Here is a 13,150-nt window from a genome sequence, read left to right on the forward strand (position 1 = left end):
TCTTAAGTATTTTTTAACACAATTATATCGCAAATAATTTGATATTTCCTCCAAATGAATTTCAATTCAAACACGCCGTATCTTTATCGTTACGGTATTTTAGTAGAGTAATTATTGAAACAGTTATTGTACTGTATACTGATTAAAGAGAACATCTGGACGGCACTGGATTAAGTGTTTGGCGTTATGAAAACACGCAATGCTTGTCTACTGACCTATTGTGTAGACTGCTGTCTGTGGTGTTTTGACAAAAGGGATTAACATGTGTAAATGTCACTCTGCCGATTTGGTCCATAATTGACCACTCGCCAGCTGTCAATCAAACTCACGAAATAATCAATAAGATTTCGTTTATTGCGGCCACATGGTCCGACAAACAAAGACTGTCGGAGTAATTGATAAAGAGTTTTATGAAAACACAACTTAGTGATCTCGTATTTGGCGACTGGTCAATGATAATTACTGGTAATACATTGTTTTGAATGTCATTATTTTATATACATATGTAGTTGTAATGAATGTAATTTTATTTGAAATCAGGAAGTCAAAGAAAGTTTAATTGATCGTTATCTTGTTAAACACGGAGTTTCCTCCGCGTTGCCCAACGCCGAGGGCCGCCGGGTCGGCTTATCAATTTGCTGATCGTTAACCTCGGCGGCACAAATCATGCAAACTCAGCGTATTGCGGGACGTTCTTTATTTCCCTCCGTGGGCGTGTCTGCAGAGTAGCGAGGGAAATTGGGGAAAACGCGTGGACTGTACTGTATACCCACTGGTGTGGTGCTGTTTTATAGACACAATATCATTAAATGACCAGTTGAGCTATAGATCGTGTAATATGTGAAGGAGATATATCTTCTGCATAGAACATCTTTTATATCAAGCATTGGTTAATATTGACATTTCTACTGTTAAGAAATACGATCCTCAAAGTCAAGCTGTTTAACACATTATGTTCCTTTTTAAGAAAACACTGCAAAAACCAATTCTGATCTGATCCAGCAATTGGCATGGCACATTCAGGCACATTGGACCCTTCAAAAGTAAACAATAACAGATCCATTATTAATAAACATGTCTAAAATATATGCAAAATGTGATCTTGGGAATCAAAGAAAAGCCCTTCTAAACTTATATACTGGTACAGTGCTTAAATCTGCTACATTTTGTAGGTATTTGAACTATATATTAAAAGTAGTGAACTGATCTGCCCAAATTTCACATAATTTAAGTTAGGTTTAATGTGTAAATTGCAGGCATGTTTTGTGTTCATCTCAACTATTTTGTATTACACAATTATTAAAGGGACTTTTTCACAGATTTTGGCATGTTTTGAAGTTTGTCATTGAATGTGTTAAATTGATAAATTAAAAAATTGGAACTAAAGAGTTCCAGTATAAAAAAAATATTAAAGAAAGCAAAAAGTATTCCAAACCTGGGCGTTAATGTTTGACCCTTGGAGTAAAAGTCTAGCACCTAAACAAACTCAGCCATCCATGTTGACGTAAATTTGCATGTATTTTATTTCTAATATAAGCAATCCTAGTAATGTCACAAAATATAACTATGACAACATTACTGAACTTTCCAAATCATACAATCGTTTAGGGTTTGTAAGGCTATATAATTTTCAGGTTTTTAAATCATAAAAGATGCATATAACAGATATTTTATAGCACCGTAAATGTTCAGTATTACTGTTTGGTAGCAAAAACATGTAATGAAAATTTGCAAATTTGTAACCTTTTTTTTTCAATTTGTTCACTTTATCAAAATGTGAAAAGGTCTCTTTAAGCCATATTCAAGGCCTAAATTTAGTAAAAAATGAAAGTTCCTAAATCAGCTGACCATATTAAAAACGTTCAAATGGCTTAATTTTTTTTTTCATCTTAACTGTTTTAAAAAGCAACTCCCATTTAGTTCAAAACAAAAGCATTATTGGTTTTGGTTTAAGTTAGCTTTTTAAAGGGCATGGCGGTGAAACTGTTGATCGAGACCCTGAAACTGTGTTAAGTTTATTCTCCTTTTTGTTAACTGATTTTTTTAGTCAAACCTTATCAAAGGCTGTAGTTTGTTGTTTACCAGTATACGATGTGTTAAAATACACTTTATTATTTCTTATGATTTTGTCATTTTTAGAGCTCTTAAACTGATGGGGGGGATGAGTTGTGTCACTGACCAAAATCAATTGCTCTTGCTTGTAATTTTTCTGCCTTTTTGTATTAAATTAAATCTCGGGTTGCATTAAAGTAAATATGTGTGTAACTTGTAAAGATGTTCAGCTGAAACTTAACACTTCTCTTGAAAGTCATAATGTCCAGGCATTTATAATTTCCCATAACTGTTCTGTCAATAATGTTATGTCACTAATACACTGCTTGTTAGATCGCCACAACCACAGTGTATAGAACTTTTCAGGTGGACCTATCACAAGAGCAGTCTCCAGGTAGTCATCCCCACATCATATCTGAGTCATATCTGATTGGGTTGCTGTCATAATGGAGGAAGTACTCAAGCCCCAGTCTACAAACAATGATGTCAATTTCGAGCCCCTGGTCGTGATGGAGTTTGCACTGAACACCAACCAGGCTGCCATTGAGTGGATGATCACTAAACTGCAGGCATCCAGTGAGAGGAATGGAGCTGAGCTCTGTGTTACTGCTGTCAGGATGGAGCACAATCAGGTGAGTGGATCATATGGTGACTGCTGTCTGGATGGAGCACTATCAGGTGAGTTGATTCTAGGGTGACTGCTGTCAGAATAAAGCACAATCAGGTGTGTTGATCATATGGTGACTGCTGTCAGGATGGAGCACAATCAGGTGAGTGGATCATAGGGTGACTGATGTCAGGATGGAGTACAATTCAGGTGAGTGGATCATATGATGACTGCTGTCAGGATGGAGCACAATCAGGCGAGTGGATCATATGGTGACTGCTGTCAGGATAGAGCACTATCAGATGAGTGGATCATAGGGTGACTGCTGTCAGAATGGAGTACAGTCAGGTGAGTGGATCATAGGGTGACTGCTGTTAGGATAGAGCACTATCAGATGAGTGGATCATAGGGTGACTGCTGTCAGGATGGAGTACAATCAGGTGAGTGGATCATAGGGTGACTGCTGTCAGGATGAAGCACTATCAGGTGAGTGGATCATAAGGTGACTGCTGTCAGGATAGAGCACAATCAGGTGAGTGGATCATATGATGACTGCTGTCAGGATAGAGCACAATCAGGTGAGTGGATCATAGGGTGACTGCTGTCAGAATGGAGCGCAATCAGGTGAGTGGATCATAGGGTGACTGCTGTCACAATGGAGCACTATCAGGTGAGTGGATCATAGGGTGACTGCTGTTAGGATATAGCACTATCAGGTGAGTGGATCATATGGTGACTGCTGTCACAATGGAGCACTATCAGGTGAGTGGATTATAGGGTGACTGCTGTCGGGATAGAGCACTATCATGTGTCTGGATCATAGGATGACTGCTGTCCGGATGAAGCACTATCAGGTGAGTGGATCATAGGGTGACTGCTGTCGCAATGGAGCACTATCAGGTGAGTGGATCATAGGGTGACTGCTGTCAGGATAGAGCAGTATCAGGTGAGTGGATCATAGGGTGACTGCTGTCAGGATAGAGCACTATCAGGTGAGTGGATCATAGGGTGACTGCTGTCAGGATAGAGCACTATCAGGTGTGTGGATCAAAGGATAACTGCTGTCAGGATGGAGCACTATCAGGTGAGTGGATCATATGGTGACTGCTGTCAGGATGGAGAACAATCAGGTGATTGGATCATAGGGTAACTGCTGTCAGGATGGAGAACAATTAGGTGAGTGGATCATAAGGTGACTGCTGTCAGGATAGAGCACAATCAGGTGAGTGGGTCATAAGGTGACTTCTGTCAGGATAGAGTACAATCAGGTGAGTGGATCATAGGATGACTGCTGTCAGGATGGAGCACCATCAGGTGAGTGGATCATAGGTTGACTGCTGTCAGGATAGAGTACAATCAGGTGAGTGGATAATAGGATGACTGCTGTCAGGATGGAGAACAATCAGGCGAGTGTATCATAGGGTGACTGCTGTCAGGATGGAGCACAATCAGGCGAGTGGATCATAGGGTGACTGCTGTCAGGATAGAGCACAATCATGTGAGTGGATCATAGGGTGACTGCTGTCAGAATGGAGTACAATCAGGTGAGTGGATCGTAGGGTGACTGCTGCCAGGATAGAGCACTATCAGATGAGTGGATCATAGGATGACTGCTGTCAGGATGGAGTACAATCAGGTGAGTGGATCATAGGGTGACTGCTGTCAGGATGGAGTACAATCAGGTGAGTGGATCATAGGGTGACTGCTGTCAGGATAGAGCACAATCAGATGAGTGGATCATAAGGCGACTGCTGTCAGGATAGAGTACAATCAGGTGAAAGGATCATAAGGTGACTGCTGTCAGGATAGAGCACTATCAGGTGAGTGGATCATATGGTGACTGCGGTCCGGATGGAGCACAACCAGGTGAGTGGATCATAGGGTGACTGCTGTCAGGATGGAGTACAATCAGGTGAGTGGATCAAAGGGTGACTGCTGTCCGGATGGAGCACTATCAGGTGAGTGGATCATAGGGTGACTGCTGTTAGGATAGAGCACTATGAATTGAGTTGATCATAGGGTGACTGCTGTCAGGATGGAGTACAATCAGGTGAGTGGATCATAGGGTGACTGCTGTCAGGATAGAGTACAATCAGGTGAGTGGGTCATAGGGTGACTGCTGTCAGGATGGAGCTCTACTAGGTGAGTGGGTCATCGGGTGACTGCTGTCAGGATTGAGCTCTACCAGGTGAGTGGGTCATCGGGTGACTGCTGTCATGGAGCACAATCAGATGAGTGGATCATAGGGTGACATGGAACGAAAACAAAAACGTATTTCGGATTGTGCGTTTGTCATATATAATTGGAAGCTTCGATAAAATTCTTGTAATGGCTTCGACAAGTCACTTGATTTTGTAAATCGTGTTTTTGGTGACAGTGGTTGCATTCGATACAATCATTAAAAAAAGTCTGATTCAAAATAAATATAAATAAACAGATATAATAACAGAAAACGTTTTGCACATCGTTGTTATTGTATTATAATAAGCATCAGATTAAAGTTGTTATAGAGGTGTGTCTTTTACTTTTTATACGCCCATTTTTCAAAACGGGAAGTATTATAGTTTCACCCTTGGTTGGTGGGCGGGCGGGCGGCGGCAGCCACAGCAGTGTCCTCTCTCTATTTCAAATAGTTTTCATCCAATCTTCACCAAACTTGGTCAGAAGTTGTATCTAATTGATATCTAGGTCAAGTTTGATTATGGGTCATGCCGGGTCAAAAACTAGGTCACGGAGTCACTTAGTGCATTTGAAGGTTTTAGCATGGTGTCCACTCTCTTATTGAAGTTGTTTTCATCCTATCTTCACCAAATTTAGTCAGAAGTTGTGTCTAAATGATATCTAAGTCAAGTTCAAATATGGGTCATGCCGGGTCAAAAATTAGGTCACAAGGTTACTTAGTGCATTTCAAGCATTAAGCATGGTGTCCGCTCTCTAATTGAAGTAGTTTTCTTCTGATCTTCACCAAATTTGGTCAGAAGTTGTATCTAGACAATATCTAGGCAAAGTTCGAATATGGGTCATGACGGGTCAAAAACTAGGTCACGGGGTCACTTAGTGCGTTTTAAACATTGAGCATGGTGTCAGCTCTCTAATTGAAGTAGTTTTCTTCTGATCTTCACCAAACTTGGTCAGAAGTTGTATCTAGATGATGTGTAGGTCAAGTTCGAATATTGGTCTTGCCGGGGCAAAAAGTAGGTCACAGGGTCACTAAGTACATTTCAAGGATTTAGCATGGTGCAGGGGTTTTTATCTGATTTTGGGGAAAGGGCCTGGCCTTTTTTGAGGGGACAAAAAATTGCGCGAAATGCCGGATTTGGGGGAAAAAATCACGGGAAACGCCGTATTTTGGGGGAAAATAAGGAAAGTTTAAATAATCAATTTAACATATTTTGCTGTTTTTAAAACATATTCAAGGCGATAGATAATTTAATTGTGCAATATGTTATATTTTCTACACTGGATCAGGTCAAGTTCAAATATGGGTCATGCCAGGTCAAAAAATAGGTCACAGGTTCACATAGTTTGTTAAAGTTTTCCAAAACCCTAAAACAGGAGTACCTTGTGACAGTTTGGCACTCTTGTTTTCAGTTGAACCCGCATGATTCGATTCTTTTCTGATATAAAAAATCTGCCCGGCTAATAACAAAGAAACTAGACTGTAATAGCCTGGGGTCAGAGATTGAAACAACACAGAAACTAGATTATAACAGCCTGGGGTCATTGTTTGTAACAACAAAGGAAAAAGACAATTACAGCCTTAAGTAATAGTTTGAAGCAACAAAGAAACAAGACTGTAATAGCCTGGGGTCATAGTTTGAAACAACAACAAAAAACAAGACTTTTACAGCCTTGAGTCATTGTTTGAAACAACAAAGAAACAAGACAGTTATAGCATGGGGTAAGAGTTTGAAAAAACGAAGAAACAAAGACAAGACCTGGGGTCAGAATTTAAAACAACAAAGAAACACCACTATTATAGTGTGGGGTCGTTGTTTGAAACAACAAAGAAACAAGACTGTTATAGCCTGGGGTCATAGTTTGAAACAACAAAGTAACAAGAAAATTATAGCCTGGGGTCATAGTTTGAAATAACAAAGAAACAAGACTGTTATAGCCTGGGATAATAGTTTGAAATAACAAAGAAACCAGACTGTTATAGCCTGGGGTCATAGTTTGAAATAACAAAGAAACAAGACTGTTAAGACTATTATAGACTGGGGTTTTATTTAGAAGCAACAAAGAAACAAGACTGTTATAGCCTGGGGTCATATTTTGAAGCAACAAAGAAACTGGATTTTTATAGCCTGGGGTCATAGTTTGATAAATCAATTAACAAAACTGTAATAAACTGAGTCATAGTTACTTATAACTAAGAAACAAGACTGTAATAGCCTGGGGTCATAGTTTGAAACAGCAAAGAAACAAGACTGTTTTAGACTGAGGTCATAGTTTGAAACAACAAAGAAACAAGACTTTAATAAATGGGTGCCTTAGTTTGATAAAAGAAAAGAAACAGGACAATAATAGGACTGTCAGCATCTGTGTGTGTCATTTACTGTTTTGTCATTAGTTACTACCACTTAAGAAGTGTCATTTTTTGCTTAATCTTGATGAAACTTGGTCAGAATGTTTATATTGACAATATCTTGTTGGTCTGATTGAGACCAAGTTTGAATCTGATTCACTTGTGTAAAAATAATTGTTAACCAGGTCAAATCTTATAAAAAAACTTATTGCTTTGAAATAAGCCACATTTTTACTCAATCTTGATGATTTTGGTCAGAATGTTGATGTTGATTTAATAGTGAGACCAACTCTGAATCTGGGTCAAGTAGGGTACACAGAATCACATATTTTGACTCTATAAGCTACATTTAATACATAACATTGTCAAAATGTTATCTTGATGATATAAACCCAATGTTAAGATTTTGTGATGTGGGCTAAAAAGCAAGTTCAACAACTGAAGTATTGGTACACCCTGAACGTTGGTCAATTCAATTGAGCCATCATGGCCCTCTTGTTCAACTCTCGCTTTTAAAATATGATGTCATAGTTTTGATAAGAGGTTTAAAAATGAACCATTAAAATCCTGAATTGTGCTTCTGATATTGCCCAGTTCAAGAAAGTTCACATCTTATCTGTTGTTCTTTTACCTCAATGTCAATTGTTTAATACCTAGAAGACATCATTGACATCAAGACATTCTATACACTACCACCAAGAGGACTATTAAATATGACACGCCATTTATCACCCACTGGAAACCAATGCTGATGTTGTCAGTATAATAAACATGACGATATACGCTTGTTTCAGGGACAGACTGTAAGTATTTGAAGCATGAATTTGTATTGTTTGAGCTACACGTGCGTATGATATGTCTCACTATCAACACAATTAACATGACCTGATTGGTTACATGCAGATAATTTGTGTGTGTCTGTTTCTGTTTATTAGAAAATAGTAATCCTGTATAAGCCAGAAATTAATAACATCTATAAACATGCACTTGCTGATGAATATTTGTGGTTTGCCTTAGTTTATTAACATGTATATGCTTCTGATTTCCAAATAATATTAACTGCTGATATACATTTGTAGTTTGCATGTATTTGATAAAGGTTGTTTAAATTTATTTATTTTGTAGTGCTTTTTGAATATTCCTTTTTTAATGTAGGCAGTATTTTATTTAACACAATACACTTGCATGTAATAATTGTTAGCACATACAGGAAATGTTTGAAAATGAGTGTTACTCGCGACATCTACCAACATTCTTTTTGTGACATAAACACTTGCTGATCAAAAAATATGTATTGTCACACAGTGGAAATGTTAAACATACAAAAATACTAATTGATCTCCTTTTGTTTTAGTTGCACAAGGATAATCATGCACTATTGTTTTGAGATAATTACTACTGAATGTAATGAAACAATTTTGTTAGGCATTTTTAATTACTGTTCTTCATGTATAGTAAAGTTGTTTCATTTATTTAAAATAAATAAAAATAATAAAAAACATAATTATATTGATGTCTTTACTAATACTACTCTGCATCATAGTTTAGAAGTAGCTTGTATAGTAATTGTTTAAGTAGTTTACTTTGTTATTACTTAGTATGCATAATTTTTTTCCAATAAGAAAACATATTTGTTGTCCTCAATTATAATAATGTGTGCACTGCATAAGAATCAGCCATGTCTAGAATCCTGACTAATTGAATTCCCCAAGATAAAACTGTTACCTTGTGATCATTAAATATATTTAAAAATATAAATTGTAAAATTGTAAAAACCTTGAAAAAAAAAATAAAGCAAAAAAGAATTCAGTCCCACTATGCTATACTTCTGCTTCTATCTTGTATTTTGTTGTGACTGTTTCAGGAAACAGTGCTGTTGATTGGTGGCAGGACAGAGCGCCTGCTGCTGGGAGCCGAGATGATGGGTCTCATGAAGGAGTACCGTGATGGAAACCTGCGAGAGTTCACCAGTGTTGACATCAACAACTTCAGGGGCGCAGGTATGAACAACTAGCTGTACCACTCTGGGCTAAGCACAACAGCAGCACAACCCTGAGATTACCACAACAGTGATAACATACTTGCAAATGGAAATTTCATGTGAGAAATGATCTTCATAAAAAAGGTTCCATGATATATTGTGTTTGCAGACAATCCTGATGGCATTCTATCCATGGTATATTGTGTTTGCAGACAATCCTTATGGCATTTTATCTATGGTATATTGTGTTTGCAGACAATCCTGATGGCATTCTATCCATGGTATATTGTGTTTGCAGACAATCCTGATGGCATTCTATCCATGGTCTATTGTGTTTGCAGACAGTCCTGATGGCATTCTATCCATGATATATTGTGTTTGCAGACAATCCTGAAGGCATTCTATCCATGGTATATTGTGTTTGCAGACAATCCTGATGGCATTCTATCCATGGTATATTGTTTTTGCAGACAATCCTGATGGTATTCTATCAATGGAATATTGTGTTTGCAGACAATCCTGATGGCGTTCTATCCATGGTATATTGTGTTTACAGACAATCCTGATGGCATTCTATCTATGGTATATTGTGTTTGCAGACAATCCTGATGGTATTCTATCAATGAAATATTGTGTTTGCAAACAATCATGATGGCATTCTATCCATGGTATATTGTGTTTGCAGACAATCCTGATGGTATTCTATCAATGGAATATTGTGTTTGCAGACAATTCTGATGGCATTCTATCCATGGTATATTGTGTTTGCAGACATTCCTGATGGTATTCTATCAATGGAATATGTGTTTGCAGACAAACCTGATGGCATTCTATCCATGGTATATTGTGTTTGCAGACAATCCTGATGGTATTCTATCAATGGAATATTGTGTTTGCAGACAATCCTGATGGTATTCTATCAGTGGAATATTGTGTTTGCAGACAAACCTGATGGCATTCTTTCCATGGTATATTGTGATATCAGACAATCCTGATGGTATTCTATCAATGGAATATTGTGTTTGCAGACAATCCTGATGGTATTCTATCAATGGAATATTGTGTTTGCAGAAAAACCTGATGGCATTCTATCCATGGTATATTGTGTTTGCAGACAATCCTGATGGTATTCTATCAATTTAATATTGTGTTTGCAGACAATCCTGATGGTATTCTATCAATGGAATATTGTGTTTGCAGACAAACCTGATGGCATTCTTTCCATGGTATATTGTGATATCAGACAATCCTGATGGCATTCTATCAATGGTATATTGTGTTTGCAGACAAACCTGATGGCATTTTATCCATGGTATATTGTGTTTGCAGACAATCCTGATGGTATTCTATCAATGGAATATTGTGTTTGCAGACAATCCTTATGGCATCCTATCCATGTTATATTGTGTTTGCAGATAATCCTGTTGGCATTCTATCCATGGTATATTGTGATATCAGACAATCCTGATGGCATTCTATCAATGGTATATTGTGTTTGCAGACAATCCTGATGGCATTCTATCCATGGTATATTGTGTTTGCAGACAATCCTGATGGCATTCTATTCATGGTATATTGTGTTTGCAAACAATCCTGATGGCATTCTATCCATGGTATATTGTGTTTGCAGATAATCCTGATGGCATCCTATCCATGGTATATTGTGTTTGCAGACAATCCTGATGGCATTCTATCCATGGTATATTGTGTTTGCAGACAATCCTGATGGCATTCTATCCATGGTATATTTTCTTTGCAGAAAATCCTGATGGCATTCTATCCATGGTATATTGTGTTTGCAGACAATCCTGATGGCATTCTATCCATGGTATACTGTGATATCAGACAATTCTGATGACATTCTATCCATGGTATATTGTGATATCAGACAATGCATTATATACATGGTATATTGTGTTTGCAGACAATCCTGATGGCATCCTATCAATGGTATATTGTGTTTGCAGACAATCCTGATGGCATTTTATCCATGGTATATTGTGTTTGCAGACAATCCTAATGGTATTCTATCCATGGTAAATTGTGTTTGCAGACAATCCTGATGGCATTCTATCCATGGTATATTGTGTTTGCAGACAATCCTGATGGCATCCTATCCAGGGTATACTGTGTTTACAGACAATCCTGTTGGCATTCTATCCATGGTATATTGTGTTTGCAGACAATCCTGATGGTATTCTTTCCATGGTATATTGTGTTTGCAGACAATCCTGATGGTATTCTATCCATGGTATATTGTGTTTGCAGACAATCCTGATGGTATTCTATACATGGTATATTGTGTTTGCAGACAATCCTTATGGCATTCTATCCATGGTATATTGTGTTTGCAGAAAATCCTGATGGCATCCTATCCATGGTATATTGTGTTTGCAGACAATCCTGATGGCATTCTATCCATGGTATATTGTGTTTGCAGACAATCCTGATGGTATTCTATCCATTGTATATTGTGTTTGCAGACAATCCTGATGGCATTCTATCCATGGTATATTGTGTTTGCAGACAATCCTGATCGCATTCTATCCATGGTATATTGTGTTTGCAGATAATCCTGATGGCATTCTATCAATGGTATACTGTGTTTGCAGACAATCCTGATGGTATTCTATCCATGGTATACTGTGTTTGCAGACAATCCTGATGGCTTTCTATCCATGGTATTCTGTGTTTGCAGACAATCCTGATGGTATTCTATCCATGGTATATTGTGTTTGCAGACAATCCTGATGACATTCTATGCTTGGTATATTGTGTTTGCAGACAATCCTGATGGTATTCTATCCATGGTATATTGTGTTTGCAGACAATCCTGATGGTATTCTATCCATGGTATATTGTGTTTGCAGACAATCCTGATGGCATTCTATCTATGGTATATTGTGTTTGAAGACAATCCTGATGGCATTCTATCCATGGTATATTGTGATATCAGACAATGCATTCTATCCATGGTATATTGTGTTTGCAGACAATCCTGATGGCATTCTATCCATGGTGTATTGTGTTTGAAGACAATCCTGATGGCATTATATCCATAGTATATTGTGATATCAGACAATGCATTCTATGCATGGTATATTGTGTTTGAAGACAATCCTGATGACATTCTATCCATGGTATATTGTGTTTGCAGACAATCCTGATGGTATCCTATCCATGGTTTATTGTTTTTGCAGACAATCCTGATGGCATTATATCCATGGTATATTGTGTTTGCAGGCAATACTGATGGCATTCTCTCCATGGTATATTTTGTTTGCAGACAATCCTGATGACATCCTATCCATGGTATTTTGTGTTTGCAGACAATCCTGATGGCATCCTATCTATGGTATATTGTGTTTTCAGACAATTCTGATGGCATTCTATCCATGGTATATTGTGTTTGCAGACAATCCTGATGGTATTCTATCCATGGTATATTGTGTTTGCAGACACTCCTGATGGCATCCTATCCATGGTATATTGTGTTTGCAGACAATCCTGATGGCATCATATCCATGGTATATTGTGTTTGCAGACAATCCTGATGGTATGCTATCCATGGTATATTGTGTTTGCAGACAATCCTGATGGTATTCTATCCATGGTATATTGTGTTTGCAGACAAAACTGATGGCATCCTATCCATGGTATATTGTGTTTGCATACAATCCTGACGGCATCCTATCCATGGTATATTGTGTTTGCAGACAATCCTGATGGCATTCTATCCATGGTATATTGTGTTTGAAGACAATCCTGATGGCATCCTATCTATGGTATATTGTGTTTGCAGACAATCCTGATGGCATCCTATCAATGGCTGAGAAGCAGAAGATCATTTTCCGTGAGTTGGAGAACATTCGTGCCACAGATGAGGACGAGCATGTGCCAGGATACGAGTTTATAAAGCTCTACCCCGGACGTAACATAGGTAGGCACAGCACAAACCTTTGGGGAAAACTTTTATATTAAT

The 13,150-nt window shown here is 37.9% G+C and overlaps 1 protein-coding gene across 2 annotated transcripts in view; it reads left to right on the forward strand.

Moving 5' to 3' along the window:
- The window catches only part of LOC127843982 (anoctamin-10-like), an 84,377-nt gene that overhangs the window by 27,426 nt on the left and 43,801 nt on the right, over positions 1–13,150 (forward strand). Inside the window, exons 2-4 of one of the 2 annotated variants that reach the window (XM_052373927.1) lie at positions 2,419–2,684; positions 9,052–9,187; positions 12,971–13,108. In XM_052373927.1, the coding sequence (XP_052229887.1) occupies positions 2,499–2,684; positions 9,052–9,187; positions 12,971–13,108 (460 nt within the window). In that variant the 5' untranslated portion in view covers positions 2,419–2,498. Of the gene's footprint in view, positions 1–2,418; positions 2,685–7,880; positions 7,991–9,051; positions 9,188–12,970; positions 13,109–13,150 lie in introns of those variants that run through there. The other variant, XM_052373928.1, reaches the window with a different exon arrangement.

The sequence above is a fragment of the Dreissena polymorpha genome, chromosome 9 (assembly GCF_020536995.1).
Source record: "Dreissena polymorpha isolate Duluth1 chromosome 9, UMN_Dpol_1.0, whole genome shotgun sequence".
Taxonomy (NCBI): Eukaryota; Metazoa; Mollusca; class Bivalvia; order Myida; family Dreissenidae; genus Dreissena; species Dreissena polymorpha.